Source organism: Sander lucioperca, chromosome 5, assembly GCF_008315115.2.
Source record: "Sander lucioperca isolate FBNREF2018 chromosome 5, SLUC_FBN_1.2, whole genome shotgun sequence".
Taxonomy (NCBI): Eukaryota; Metazoa; Chordata; class Actinopteri; order Perciformes; family Percidae; genus Sander; species Sander lucioperca.
This window is the reverse complement of record NC_050177.1, coordinates 35,728,933-35,745,316: the sequence shown is the minus strand read 5'-3', so window position 1 is coordinate 35,745,316 and position 16,384 is coordinate 35,728,933. Positions and strand designations below refer to the sequence as shown.

Below are 16,384 nucleotides of genomic sequence, written 5' to 3'. Positions count from 1 at the left end.
TTGTATTGGAGTATTTTTACAGTTTGGTATATGTAGTAGTTAACACTACGAAGTAGAACAAACAGCACTTAATCCTATAGATCCATGATTTTGCCTAGTCTAATAAGAAAAATCCTAACTTGTTGTTGTGTTGATTGTATTTAAACTACTACCAAAAAGCAATGCTGCCCATTTCGTAAAACTGGAATTAGACTATAAATGTAGCTAAAATACGAAAGTTAACTGCCATATGTTTGGAAGTGTCAAAGTAAAGTTTAGCAGATGAACAGTTTACTTTTCTGATTTTAATGTGTTGACAAAAGATGCATACAATATAGTATCGTAGTTTATGAACATATAGCAGATTAACTAAGTGGTTAAAACGGTATAATTCCAACGTCAACCCTTAAACCTGTTCGTTTGCTTTACTAGCGCGTATCTGTCAACGTTTGACAGACAGATCATCTCTTATTAATCGTCCAATAGAAAACTGAGCACTGAAACAGACAAACGGATTAACCAATCATCGCTCTCCAAATGACGGGGCATACGGAAATGGCACTCTCCATCCACAGCGAGAACTAAACATACGGCTCTAAAGGAGCTTCAAGCATGTGCAAACTACCGGGTTAATTTACTTAAAACCTACCGGAGAACTTGCTTCTTCCGACATGTCGATGGTCCGGTTCACTTTGCCGACGTCGCACGGGTTAACAGCGCGCTTTACTTGACAAAGAGACCCTTAAAAAACACGAAATCCTTGAAAACAGTCCAGGGAACTCCTCTCATGCAGCTCCCATAGCTCCTCTAATGAATGAACGCGGAACCAAGATCCGGCTAGAGGTCGTTTCCTTGTTCCGTCTTTCAGTTTCCTCTTTCGGATATTACGCAACATATAGGAGCCTTATGTTAAAATAAGAAATACCCTACGGGTATAACGTGTGGGTTGCGGATTGGTTGTTTTTTGTATTAGCTGTGATAAAGTAGGCCTACAGTCTTTATTCTAGGCTATACGAAAAAAAAATGCAACAATTTACTGAAGACTGTCACTATCAGAACAGCTTAGTAGGCCATTAGAAGATTTAAGAAAATCTATTAGAATTTAATTTAAAGCTGCTGTATTTTTTTCCTTCCAGATGTGACCTGATGGTGTGGCCATAATAATAATACCAGTACATCAACTTTGGACTTGAATGTCAAGTGCCACACCTGTCACTACTTCCATGAGAACATATTGCCAAAAGGAAATGTTCAGACAATCTTTTGGGAGGGAGTGGAAGCAAGTTTCATTAAACAACTTCAAAGGCTATACAGCTGGCCCTCATGCCCCTAGTTTTCTTGGATATTGTAGACAAAGGAACAGTGAAATGTGTTAAAACCTATTCACGCTGAATAAATAGAGTTGGCAGTAGGCTACACACACTTTAAATAATGTGACCAAAGAAAGTTACTGCAACACTGTGAAGTCTTTATTAATATGGTGGAGTATAAACTTCAGTTGAGAATGACAACGTGTGGTAGGCTACTATCAAATTAAACCATGATCTTTAAAGTTTGATTTATGATAATTAAAGCCATGACAGTGTGACATTGTTTGTGCTTTCTTTGATAGAATATCACCTGTCCCCATGGTTTGCACAATTTAATTGAACCAATTGTTTTTGGGATTATGCAAGCACAAATTGAAACAATAAAGGTTTTCTAACTTGATTTCCACACAGGGACCCTCTACAAGACATGGCCTCAAGATCAGGTAGTAAATCAGCTTAGGGCCTTAATCATGTCAGTCGATATTGTGCTTTATTGGTGCATATTGCGAAACAATCAATTAAGTCATCATAAACCAGTTTATAATACTCTGTAAGGGTAGAGCTTCTGCCCAGTTACTAATTGACGTGGTCCGCTCATTTTGTCAAATGGTTCAAGAAGATCGATGTCATCTTTTTGGTCATGTCCCCACTCTTCTATTTCTGGGCAAGATGTCTGTACATTTATTTCACAATATATTGTGTCTGAATTTCCCCTTTCCTATAAAAAGGTATAAATATATTTTACTCTGCTACCAAAGCAATTCTTCATCATCAATTTTGATCGTATATCTCGCAAAATCTCATATTCATACATTTTCCAATCATAAACCATCCTTTTCAATTTTTGGAAATGATATCAAACTTGTCATTCCAATCCTATATTCTAAAAACAAGAAAGCTGTTAAAACCCTAGATCTATGCACCCTATATGACATTTCTGAACTGCTTATGATTTATGTCTATGTTGATTCCCTGGTATTTTTGGTAGTTTTATATTTTACAATATTTGTTAGTAAATAAAAAAACTGCATACTATCGTCTGTGTATATATAAATGTTTTATATATTTCCAAGTTGTCGGCACCACACGAGGATCTAAATAAATGGAAGAAACGCCTGTGGAAGTAGTGCGAGAAACTTATCTATGCAACAAGGCCAACATGGGGCCCACGTCATTGGTTTTTACGGTGGGCAGTTCTATCCAATGGTTCTATCGCTGGTCTTCCGGTGGAGACGTGGCTCTGTACTGCTGCCATATTGACGCTAGCTAGCTAACAATCACAACTTGGAGTCAGCTGTATATCTGCACCTTGCTATTCTAGAGTGACTAGAAATCACAAAAATCAAGAAACACGAGAGACGGAAGATCGTCGTACCATAGAGAGAGACCAAAATGGTGAGTGATAGTCGAAAATTAAGATATTTCCCTGGCTTTTATCGGGCCTAGCAATTATCATAACACTGGCTAACCTGATAACTAGCTAAAGCTAGGTATCAGTTAGCTAGGTTCTCCAAGAGCGAAATAACAGGAACACCAAACGTTACTTTTCACCGGGCTGACAGCGCTAACCTTATATAGAGTTGCTAAAATCAAATAAATGCGTCGTCGTTTCTTTATACAGAGTCAATGTTCAGGTGAGTAGGCGGCACAGAGTGTGCAGACGTTGCTGACGTTAACTAGCGCTAGGGTTAGCTAGCTCCTGTCACTAGCCAGATCCGAGCTAACGTTACCTGCTGTCATCCCAGCCAGGCAACCCTGGATACCGTTCTTAAACAAACCTTACCGAACGTCATATACCGTATATTTGTGTTATCATTATGGTTAGCCAGCTGCTACAACATGTATTCACAATTGTTGCTTGTCCATATCAAGTTCGATGCAGTCGATGTCTTTCATTTCTAACTTCAGCCATTGTCAACGTGGAATGAATACAGTTCATTCATTTACCAGGGTGAAACAAATAGTGTACTCAAATTAAGCTTACCTTTTCAATATTAAGAGATGTTCCGATGCAAATTTTCCTTCCGATAGCGATTTCGGTAACGTTACCAGAACTAGCTACAGTATAACGTTACCTGTACCGATCCGATACCAGTGAATTCAAAATAAAAATATATATAGGTATTACTATATTTTAACATCTGTATACTACTAACCCTGTATGGATGTGATTGCTATCATTGTTGTATGGACTGGCTCTGGTTAAATTCTTTGTAAAACATGAACAAACACAGAATGCCATAGAACTTTCTTTTATTATCTACTTTGACAGTCAGTCATAACTGAAAAAAACATAAATCAATCTAGACATAAATAACAATTCCTTTAAAAAAAAAAAAAAAAAAAACTTTGCAGCCACAATTTAGTAATATAAAAGATAAATATGGACCCCTTAAAATGAGATCTCAAGGGGTTTATCCTCTAATTATTTTTTTAAAATAAATAAACTTACCCATACAGATTTTAAGTAATACAGTAACAGTATTAAACAGTAGTGAAACTCAAATTGGCAACACTACTGCCACCACTCAAAACTAAAGCTTTGCATACTGTACTCAATGCCGTTTTACTGGTGGGATGTTTCAGTGTAAAATAGTGCTAAATTGCGGATATTTTGCTAATGTTAGCTGTGACCAACATTACACTCTGTTGCACTCTCTGCAAGCAGACCAAACTGGGAGAATAATTGATTTCCAGTTTGGTCTGCTTGTAGAGAGCTAGCCGTAACGTTAGCCAACGGCTTTTATCCGGATGTAACTACCTTTTTAGGGTTAGTCTATTTTTTTTTTTACTAGGGCTAAATTACGTGGTATGGGATCGGTGTGTAGACTCATTTTAGGCCAGCCAATTGGAAACATTATTAGATCTTGATACAACCATGCTGCATTATTGGCTCACTGACGCTGATGAGATTTACTCCTTAGGTATTAAAATCTTGTATTGAATGACGAGGCATTTTTCGATACTATGGATGGAATTCAGTCGGTGCCTAAAAGTACTACTTATATTAAGCTAAATTAAAAAATGTATGTAAGTTAATTTACTGGAAACATATATCTGTCCATGCTGACGTTGTCTCTAAGTTTGATGAGAACGCCTCACCAAGCACCAGTTAAAGTTTTAAAAATGTCGGCAGACATTCACCCACCGTAAACACGACTTAACGTTTTGTCACCATTGTCAAATTCTGCATATATGTAAAAAAATCTAATCTCACGATATTGTTGACTAAATACCTCAATATCGATATTGCGGCGATATTGTAGGGTTGACAATTGGTGCTTACAAAAAATATTTACACAGTGAGATTTTTTATAAATAATCATCATTAATGTGTATATAATAACTAAGTGGGTAAAGGCAAATAATAGAAAAGCTAGAACAGTCTGGTAAGTTCAAAAAAATACATCACTTTACTGTAATCCAGATATTAAAACCAGGGACATATAACCCTTGTGTCATATTACTCATATCACGATATTGATATGATATATTGACCATCCCTACTGCTACTCCTACAGTACAGTCTTCTACCACCAAAACTCAACATAGTACTTCGCCTTGAACAGTGCAAACCAATAATATAAGTTGTACTGCTACCTGAGTAGGTCTGTGGTTGCCTAATCTGCCACACAATTTTGTCTGAAGTCGATATTAAATTGCTGATGTTTAACTTTGCAAGACATGCTCTCTCTAGGAAGGTGCAAACACTAGTGGGGATTCGGGTTACTGCAAGTGGAAGCAAACGGGGGAACTGTCAACCTAATTTGAGCATTAAGTTCCTTTTGCCCCATAACTTGATTTTGCCATTCGGTTAAATTTGCATGCTCAAAGAAATTATGCACGCACAATGTGCTGAACATTGTGAAGCTATGTTGGCACCACAACAGTCAAGTTTTCTCTTCTCCTGTAGGTGCTGTTGGCAGCGGCGGTGTGCACCAAGGCCGGCAAGGCCATTGTATCGCGGCAGTTTGTTGAAATGACCCGGACCCGTATTGAGGGTCTTCTGGCTGCATTCCCTAAACTGATGAACATGGGCAAGCAGCACACCTTTGTGGAAACAGACAGTGTTCGCTACGTGTACCAGCCACTGGAGAAACTCTACATGGTCCTCATCACTACCAAGAACAGCAACATCCTGGAAGACCTGGAGACACTCAGACTCTTCTCCCGTGTGGTAAGGAAAACATGGCCTGGAAATTAAATAATGTCCATCATCAGTGTGACGTAAAGTTAACATGTCACATTGCAGTGTGAAGAAATGGAAAATGATTTACCTTCTGTAGCTGTAGGTCTATACTAGTTACCTATACAGTGTGTTCCAAATTATGCAAATTATATTTTACACAGATTTTCCTAAATAGTCGATGCAAATGACAGTCAAACAATTTGTGTGTGTGTATATATATATATATATATATATATATATATATATATATATATATATATATATATATATATATATATATATATATATATATATATATATATAATCCAGTATAATTTTATATGTACGATCCTTTGTGAGCAATTCAATTTTTTTGCTGACCTTAATTTCAAATGTAGCTGTCATGTAGTGCTTGACAAGCACAGCAAAAAAAACTAATGGAAAAAAAAAAAAAAAACCGATGATGTGGCGATACAAGTGTGATCATTACAATTGCTCAGAGCCTGACATCTGTATTAATACATAGTTTCTTTGACGTGTTTAAAATAGCTTTGTTTAAACAGCTTGTCAGAAACAGGTGAAAGTTGCATTTATGACGCAAAAATTATGAGAAAACAAGCATTGTTGATAAAGTTTAGCCAAAAGAGCCAATGTTTAAACAACTTCACAGTTTTTAGTAAAGTTTTTATTTTTTTATTTTTTATTTCACGATCAGATACATCAGGATCTGTGGAGTTGTCAGCAGTCAAGCCTTTAGCCAAGACCGTCATGTAAAAATAGTTTTTCTGTCACTTTTCTTAAAAAATGCTTGCTTGGGTTAAATTGTCTGATGTTCCTTCTTCTTCCCTACCATTCAAGATCCCAGAGTACTGTCGTGTGCTGGAGGAAAGCGAAATATCGGAGCACTGCTTTGACCTGATCTTTGCCTTCGATGAGATTGTGGCACTAGGTTACAGAGAGAACGTCAACCTGGCTCAGATCCGCACCTTCACAGAGATGGACTCCCATGAGGAGAAGGTTTTCCGTGCTGTCAGAGAGGTGAGATCCCTATGGGGAAATCGGGTCATGGCAGCAATACTGTGTTACATCTTATACTAAGTGTGCATTGTATCACATTGTAGATATGGCTACTGTACTGTATAGATTTACACAAGTCTCCACAAGTGAGGGAATGGATTTTGCAGATATTTTCCATCCTATTAACTCTGTGTTAAAAATAATTTCCTAACACTGCACAAGTTTGTAGCAATTACAACACCAGTGAAGATCACGTATTGTTTCTCAGTGTATAACTGTCACATCATTTAGAACAACTTTAACTGTTTATTAACTCACAGACCCAGGAAAGAGAGGCCAAGGCAGAGATGAGGAGGAAGGCCAAGGAGCTGCAGCAGGCAAGGAGGGACGCTGAGCGCTCTGGAAAGAAGGTGCCAGCTTTCGGCGGCTTTGGCAGCGCCGGCATGACCAGCGTCTCATCAGGGTCCATCATTACAGACACCATCGTCGAGCCTGAGAAGCCCAAGATCACACCAGCTACAGTCAGGTACACCTACCAAGAAATGCATATGTAAAATCCTCTTGAAATTGAAATTCTCTTTTTGTTATTGTGTTAAGTTGCATCGTAGTGCAAAGGGACTTTTGTGGCCAGTCATTGTAGTTTTGATTGGGGGTGTTGATGTTCTTTTTAATGGTTGGAGACCAATGTTCAAAGATGATGTTTTTTTTCTTCTTTCCAGACCAAGTGGGCCCAGTAAGGCCCTGAAACTGGGTGCCAAAGGGAAAGAGGTGGACAACTTTGTTGACAAGCTCAAGTCTGAGGGTGAAACCATCATGCCCACCTCAGGAAAGAGAGGCTCAGATGTATCTAAAGTTCTACCACCACCAGTCAATGTGGAGAGGTACAGACACATCACAGTCTTTATGATTAAATATAAATATTGTTTCCTTTGGAATTGTGAGTTTTTATAAGGACCTCAATGCTTGTTTCCACATAAGTGATAACGCTGTGGTTCTTGCAGACCTTGTTAAAATTCAGATAATATACTGAAGAATTTGTCTGAACGTAGAAGTGGCCTTAGCCCCCCTAAAAGTGTTATTTAATTATGATGACACCAAGTACTCGTCTTCATGTATTTATTAATTTTGATCTGATAACAATGAAAAGATCAAACATAAAAAGAGAAACTTCTTGAATGGTTTGACAAAAGTGTTTATTGAGGGTTGATGTGGCATGGTCGGTCACACAGTGCTCTATAAGTCAAAACTCATATTTATGACCAGGGCTGCACCCTAAATGTTGATTAATAAAAATGTATAACTGAACTATGACCAGGATGCACACGTTTACATTTTTTTGACTGTGTAAAGATGACAAGCAAAGGCATCTTACAGGTAAAATGTGGGACTTTGACGTATAACAGTTATCAGAGTTTAGTGTGGGTCGGCTGCTCTGCAGGTGCTCCTGACTGTCCTGAACAATACATTACTCATAATCAAGTTAAGCTGTGTTGTAGAAAAAACATCAGTCATAACATTGAGTATTTATGAAAAACAAATTGTTGGGTCTTTCGTAAATTATAGTGTGGTCTAGAACGAAACTATTGAATTGCGTTTAATAGCGTGAGTTCCATAGTTAACTAGCGATTAATCGCACAGTTTTTTCTGTTTTAAATGTACTTTACTTACTAAATTTTGACAGCCCTAATAAAAACACAACTAAGCCGACTTGGAAAATTCCGATTCAGGTCCAGCCCTTATTATGACATAAATATGAATTAGGTGTAACATGATATGATGAACAAATATTTAACAGTAATGCAGTAAAGCTCTAGTTAAACAGTGTACACTTCCATCAAATATATTGTTTGTTTTTATGACTTCATAGGCTAATAAGCCTTTTCCTTTTAAATTCAATAAATTGATTTTCAATAATGTAATGCATTTCCTACAATACATTGAAAATGATATGGACTTTAATGCAGCAGTAGCTGCTTTTAGTTATAATTCAATTCAAATAACTTCATTTGTCCCAGAGGAGCAAATAAAAGGCACGAAGAGTAGCACATAAAAAGACAGTTCATAGATAAAGTTCAAATATGAATAAATAGATGAATAAATAATGCATTGGGTAATGCTATGCATTCTAAAGCGCTAGAGATCAGTAATAAGAGTCGTTGAAACGCAAATGAATACTCACGCCAAGCTTTTCATGAAGTTTTAGATTCAATGAATTGACAAGTATTCATGTTTCATGTATGACTAGAATTATTATTATATTGGTTTGACAGAACATGGAGAAGATATTTGTCTTGTACTAAAATCTGAACTTGGCCATTCAGTTTTGTTCGCCTCCAATATTTTGGAGGTCTGTCTGCAAAACCAATAAGTGAGGCCTCTTCTGTTCTGTAGTAATCAACTGCTCACCTCTCATAAACCCAACCATTTACTCTTGCTTTAAGTAGAGTCTTTTTCTTTTCTTTAATAGTCCAGATGCTGTGTTTTGAGGCTTACTTCATTTTACACTTTGATAAATGTATATTACCTGATTTGACTGTCTTCTGTGTGGTGTAAATCATTACTTAAAGGCTGTTGGGATGTGTTTCCCCTCCAGTGTACATCTGCGTGTGGAGGAGAAGATCTCGCTGACTTGCGGACGTGACGGCGGCCTACAGAACATGGAGCTGCTGGGCATGATCACGCTCCGAGTCACAGACGACAAGAGCGGACGCATCCGCCTCATTATCAACAATAATGACAACAAAGGATTGCAACTGCAAGTACGTGTACCACATATTATAAACATTTTCTGGAGACAATGTTATACCATACAAAGTCTCACCTTGTCAGACCTTCCTCCACAACGCTGCGGAGGAGGGTCTGGCTAGTCCACGCAGCATTCCAGGATGCAAGAAAAACGTGCTCTGGTTTATTGGCATTTCTTAAAACCAATCACAATTGTCATGGGCAGCGCTAAGCGCTGCATGGAGCCCCGGTGCCGCTGAAAAATAGCCTTGGGAAGGCACCTGTTTTGGTGGAACGAGTACGTTAAAAGGTTGTTTTAGTCGTGCAACAGAAAACTCCGCTGTCTGGATTTACCCTGCAGAGATCTGAGGAGCAGTTAACCATAGTCCTCATAAATCCACCAGAGGTTAGAATTCCAACACAAAGGAAGCGTTAGGTAACGGAAATCTGGTCGGAAAAAAGGACATACGGCGGAATTTCCTACGGTAACAGGGCAATTCCGCAAGTGGAAGGTCGTGGATATAGACTATCCCATACACAACAGTATAGAGGCAGCTTATGGTTATATTATGTAAATCATGTTTTTTGATCGACATCATCTTTCATGCTTTTCACACATGCATTCAACAAAGAAGAAAAAAAGCAGCATACTAAAACACCAGTTATTTAAAATGTTTCTCAAAAATGGTTGCTGTTCCATTTCCAGAGTTATATATATATATATATATATATATATATATATATATATATTATGAGTGAGTTATATGTTTGCATCTTCTCTTCTTAGACCCATCCCAATGTGGACAAGAAGTTGTTCACAGCTGACTCAGTGATTGGCCTGAAAAACCCAGAGAAGTCCTTCCCTCTCAACAATGATGTTGGTGTGCTGAAGTGGAGACTACAGTCCACAGACGAGTCCCTCATACCTCTAACCAGTAAGTGCCACTACATGGGATTTATCTGGGGACTCGTGGAGTAAAGCCAGTTTTGATGTGATGCTGCTGTTTTTATTTCAGCCTTGCCGTATACAGTTATTCATTGTAACCATTTAGTCTTTGTGCACTGTACAGTCACACTGGTGTCTCATGTGACTGATAATATGTCCTGTTCCTTCCACAGTAAACTGCTGGCCTTCAGAGAGTGGTAGTGGCTGTGATGTCAACATCGAATACGAGCTGCAGGAGGAGAGCCTCGAGCTCAACGATGTGGTCATCAGCATTCCTGTACCGTAAGTACATCTACTAAACACGTTTAGGCTCTGAATGAGTTTGGCGTGGGTTATTGATGCATTGAAATTAGCAGTTTTGAGTTGCAGTTGATACTATACTGTCCTCAGCGCTGAGATCAACATAAAATAATAGTAATATAAGTATGTAAATAATAATACAAAATGTATTCTTGTGTAAAAGTGTCTGAAATGGCATTTAGGGACTATTTATAGGACTTAAAATCTGGTTAATATTGTAGTTTTAATTTTAAGCCACTCTTGATAGTATCCAGGGTTTTTAGAGCGCTTAGGTGTAAATGATGTCATACGCTCATTAGCATAGTGGTGATGTCATCACGCAATTATTTGCATAAAGTTTAGTGGTTGTCAGTTAAAGCGAGGGAGGTCACTAAAGCAAAAAACTTTATTGGCTTAACACTAAAGTGAGAACAGCTGGTCCACCTTAAAGCCAGCCCACCTTAAGTTAGTAAACCTGTGCTGAAGTTGTCACTAGCTCTGTGGCTGCTGACCCCCTTCACTTTAACTAGCAGGTAGCAAGAAAGACACAGGAACTTGGCTTAGGTCTTGAGGAGTTGTAGCATTTAATCACCGGCAGATAAACTGTACACAGACTGCACTGCTACTTTAACGACTATAGCGTTACTGCTAACTTCATACTTACTCGCAGCATGTACAGCTCACACACACACACACACACACACACACACACACACACACACACCTCTCTCTTTTTCTCTCTCCCCTGCACACTAGAGGTGGTACGGTTCATGAAAAAAACGTCCAAACCGCTTGGTTCACTAGTCTCGGTTCGGAGTGTGTGTGCGTCGCACGTTTCGTCAGTACACTGCTACTGTGCACTAACTACTTACTGCCGTAGTGCCCACTTTCGACACTTATGTTAAAACACTTTACCGGAAATGACAAGCGGGATGAGCGTGACGAACGCAACACATGGCAGCTGATTGGACGAATGCATCACGTGGGTCTGGCTGCTCCCGAATTTCAAAACAGACTCTAATGGCGGCTCGAAACATGTTTCTGAAAACATTTTAAGCGAGAAATAGGCCATGCAGTTGCTGAATCTGTCTTCATTTCAGATCGACAAAGGTCAGTTTAAAAGATTTTCGTTGGTGGCGAGCCGACCGCTCCTCAAGTGGAGTGCATGGATGTATTTAGAGAACGGTGGGAGTGTGGAGTGCTGCAGGCCACGTCACGTGTAGAAATGGCAAGTGGGAGAGATAAGGAAGGCTTCCCGGAGTTGGAGGATGCGCCAGCGTCATATAAGTCTGGTGTGTGGGAACATTTTTATATGTCATATGCTGAAGTATATTTCTGGAGTGTTAAATATTAAAAGAAAAAATAACAACAAGAACCGTAAATTGCTGTTAAATGACAAAAACAACCACTAGATGGGAAAAGGGCAATTTACAATAACTTTGAATGCACCACAAGGCTCACCAGTTTCAAGTAAACGCACCGTCTGTGTTGTTTCTCCAACAACGGCATCTGCAGACTGTTGTACGGGTGTTGGAATCCTCTACAGTAAAATACAGTCACATTTTACACCGTTTAGCTGTCAGCATTTTAACCGTGTTTAATCTAGCTACTAGCTAACGTTACCTCCTGCCAAGTGTATTGTTAACTAGCGTCGCATGCAGCAATGCTTCTGTTGCATCAGAGAGAAGTTGAAAACACTGAAATGAGGCACCGGAATCTGTGTTGCTATGCAGTCCGGTAGATACCGGCCGTTTAGGCGTTATTATGGATCCCACGTAACTTCTAGGCAAGTCCCGCCCAACGAAGCAGGCCCGTTGGGGTTAGGCATTGACCTTGACTGGTTTAGGTTAGGATAGCCGATTGGTCAGGGGAAAAGACCTGAACAAATCGGGTTATGTTACCTAGTGTAAGCATGGACGCCTGGCCAATAGTAGTGTGTGAATGCTATTGAAGGGCAGGCCTTGCCTCGAAGTTGCGTGGATTCCATAATAACGCGGCGTTGGTTCTGCTACCCAACCCTACCGCACACTCGCTAATGTGTGGGCTGCATCTGCCGCTGTGTGCCGACCCGTGTGTCGGCTCGTCCAGATGCTCTCCACGTTGTTTTTACGTTTGTATGCTTAGGCAGTGTATCTAAGCCGTATAATGGCAGGGAAAACCCTGGTATTATCAAACTGTCATGTCAGTCCAAACCTATAATGGGAAGCTGCCATGACAGTGTGTAGCTTCATCCAATTAATAGGGTGTGGCTGTATGACTGCATTCCGTTGTAACTGCATTTCATTGTCTTTGTACTCGTACGCTGCACAATGACAATAAAGTTGAATCTAATCTATTAGGTCCATGTCATACAAAACACACTTCCCTGGTGGCCGGGTTGGCTCAGTGGAGTAGAGCAGGCGCACATATACTTGGAGGTTTATGCCTCGACGCAGAGGTCCAGGGTTTGAATGTGACCTGTGAAGATCTCCTGCATGTCTTCCCCCTCTCTCTCTCTCCCCTTTCTCACCTAGTTGTCCTGTCAAAATAAAGGCGGAAAAGCCCAACAAAATAAAAATAATCTAATCTAAACACACATCCCTGGATAGAAAAGGTGTGCCTTTTTCCCTCAAAGAAGTGTTTCTGGCACCACGTGTTGTCCTAATCTATTGGCATGCATGCCAATTTAAAATCCTCAAACCTCTGTATGCTATATGTATTGACATCTTTCTGTTTTCCTGTTCCTCTACAGGTCTGGTGTGGGAGCCCCTGTGATTGGTGATCTGGATGGAGAGTACAAACATGACAGCAGGCGAAACATTCTGGAGTGGTGCCTACCTGTCATCGATGCCAACAACAAGACCGGCAGCCTGGAGTTCAGCATCGCCGGACAGCCCAATGACTTCTTCCCTATCAATGTGTCCTTTGTGTCCAAGCGCAACTACTGCGACATCCAGGTGGGTTACTGAAAAGAACCACTGAGTATAGGTCACATACACTCACATACATTTTTCTATTAAAGCCATATAGGATATTTAATTCATAGCTTTTCAAGCTTCAAAAACAAAACATTCTGCAGTGCTCTAATACTAAATAATATGGATACATAAAACTACAGCACTGAGCACATGGCACTTCCTGAATGTGCAAAACATAACAGAATATGTAAACAGAAAGGTTGTTAGGCATACATTACATTTTAAACTGAAATAATCGATTATGGCCCGGCCGATTATAAATGCAGCATCGTCTATGTCCACGATTCGATGCATTGATTATTTGATTAATTTCAACACCTCTACTGTACAGTCTAATGCAATCCATCTCTTCTGTCATAAAGCCTTAAAATCCCAGTATCTGTCAAGCTAAATAAATGTCATGGATGGATAACTGTATACAGTTCAGACATGTAGGCAAAAGTCAAACCGATGAACTCTCTCCTGCTTGTGCTCAGTAATGTTCTTTATGATAAATTACTTATATTCTGTACATTTCCTTTTTTTTTCCCAGGTTACCAAAGTGACTCACGTAGATGGCGACAGCTCCATTAGATTCTCTTCAGAAACCTCCTTTGTTGTCGACAAATATGAAATCCTGTAAAGAATATTCAAAGAAAACATCAAAATCAAAAAAAAATCACCAACAAAAAAAAAGTCCAAATCTATGCTTCAGAGAAAGATTGAAGTTTTCTTGCCTGCCCACCCTGTATACTATTTCAGAGACTGTGTACATCGACAGGACTACGTCAGCCCCTCTGGCAAAGCCTCTTCCTGTGGTGGAGCAGAGCAGTGGTGGTGTATTTATATGTTTGTATGAGAGAGGATCATCTATATATAGAGTTAATTGAACAGGAAAACCCAACAAACACAAAAAAAAGAAGGCTACACTGATGCTGTTGTGTTCGCCAAGCAGAACTGTAAAGAGGACTTCAAACTAAGTAGAGGATGACTGCAGGGGTGCAGGAGAGGCCAGTGGCCGTCTCCTCGTCAGTCCATCTATAAAACCCTGCCAGGAGGTAGAGAGGGAGAACAGGGACCTGATGCCCCCGGTATCAGTCTCTACTAGAATGAGCGCTGGTAGTTTCCACCCCCCGGGCATCATGCATCCTCCACACCCGTTCTTCTTTGGTCACATTGCAATGGTTCATCGATGATGGGGTTTTTGCTTTCTTTCTTTTCAGATTTTCTTATCCGTAATAACTGCAGAATTGTAGCTGTCTCAATCATTATAAGCCTGTCACTCTTTAATGGTAAAACTATTGTGATTTGCTCTATTGATATCTCACTTCAGATGATTGGTTTTTTTTTTCTTCTCGTTGACACTTGAGTTTTCAGTTTTTGTAGAGGTAACACTTCGCTGAAAGCAAAATATGGCTCTGTGCTCAGTATATTGTCTGTACTGTCTGCGGTTATCATCAGCAAAATTGTTGTGTCCTTTTATTTTTAACTGATATTTTTTACTGTTTGCTGTATAATTCGTCATTGTTTACCACTAATCTGGTTATTGAAATGTAACAGTGAAGAGCAGGACTTTGTAAGGAATTGTCAGCTGCAGGGCAAAGTTACCTACCAGTAAATACAATAGACTATTGCATCTGTTGAATTTTTGATCTTTTCTTGTAACACCATTGCAACCCCTCCTCACTTTATCAAAAAGAGACGCCATGTTTCACTCTGGTCCATTTAAGTCCAATGATCAGCCCTCAGATATCACAGAGTACAAAGTGCTTTGAACACGTAGCCCAAAAACAACATCCAAGCCCTTAATCTAACATCCCACAAGGCGTTTTAGATCTGAGATCGGAGTGATGTTTGTTGGCGTGATAGTGGAAATATCCCACCCACAAACACGCAGAGCAGGGATCCGAGGCTGGCAGCCTAACATTGGACCCATTCCCCACACATCCAAGCTAAGCAGAGAGACTCCTTGAGCCCTCACAGTAAATTCTGCTGCTGACACTCCTGTTCATCCACCTAGTCATCCTTTACTTAAATTCTCATAGTGCATCAACATTATTCAAGATATAGCATTTGTCTTTCATGTTATTATTTTCTTTTTTTTTTTTCTTTTTTTTTCATTTGTACTCCCCAATTTTCAATTTAGCAATGGTTGTGTCGATGTGGGGTTGAAAATGACTAGATTGAGCATTTTTAACTAAATTACTGAAGGGGAATCTTAACATTCCAGTGTACAATTAGAAAAAAAGAATCTTTAATGGAATAAAATGTATTATTGAAAATGTAAGTCTGACTTGGCTTTTTGTGTTGGTAATTAGCTTGACTTAAGCACCAGGAATTTGGGAGTTGGGATTCACCAATAATGCAAGAATGTATTGTAGCGTTTGTTTATATTTCATGGGAATTTAATGTTGGATTGATTACAATTAAATGGATTAAAATGTAATAGGATATAAAAAAGAGGCAGTCAGAAATGTTCTACGACTGTACAGTTAAAGTCTGGCTAAATGCCAACCGGATACATACTATTTTATTTTTTTTTATTATTTATTTTCACTATCCACAACATGTATTTCCTGCATGAACTCAATTTAAATTTAAGGTAGTTCATTTTGTTTTGTCTTATGTGATGACTAACCAACTTTACACACACAACTCTAGGCTCTCAGAATGACTCATCCTGTCCGGTCACGCAAGACATCATTCATTAGCATTAACTGTGAGGGTCACAGAAGCCAGACTAAACATGGATCAGTGAGCCACAGGTTGTATTTCTACATGCATGACACATGTCTGACCTTTATTGTACCACTGAAGTACAGGCGCCTTTAGTTAATCACAGTGGTTCCCAAACCTTTTTGGTTTGGTAACCCTCTAAATATAGCCTTGTAGCACTGTGTCACCAGTTGCATATGTCAAAGACTTGTTAGCGATTCAACCTGAAAGTGTAATAGCTATGGTTTAGATTACCCAGTAATTCAGAAGTTAAGGCTAAGACTCTACAGCTATGCTAGCATCTGTACTT

The 16,384-nt window shown here is 39.3% G+C and overlaps 1 protein-coding gene across 1 annotated transcript; it reads left to right on the top strand.

Moving 5' to 3' along the window:
- The first annotated feature begins 2,431 nt into the window (after nt 1-2,431).
- On the top strand, nt 2,432-15,646 carry arcn1b (archain 1b). Its single transcript, XM_031283536.2, has 10 exons — nt 2,432-2,684; nt 5,203-5,466; nt 6,316-6,495; nt 6,795-7,000; nt 7,194-7,355; nt 9,068-9,233; nt 9,986-10,133; nt 10,318-10,426; nt 13,155-13,359; nt 13,913-15,646. Exons 1-10 carry the CDS (start codon nt 2,682-2,684, stop codon nt 14,000-14,002), a joined length of 1,533 nt encoding a protein of 510 aa, XP_031139396.1. The 5' UTR covers nt 2,432-2,681; the 3' UTR covers nt 14,003-15,646.
- Nucleotides 15,647-16,384: the final 738 nt, after the last annotated feature.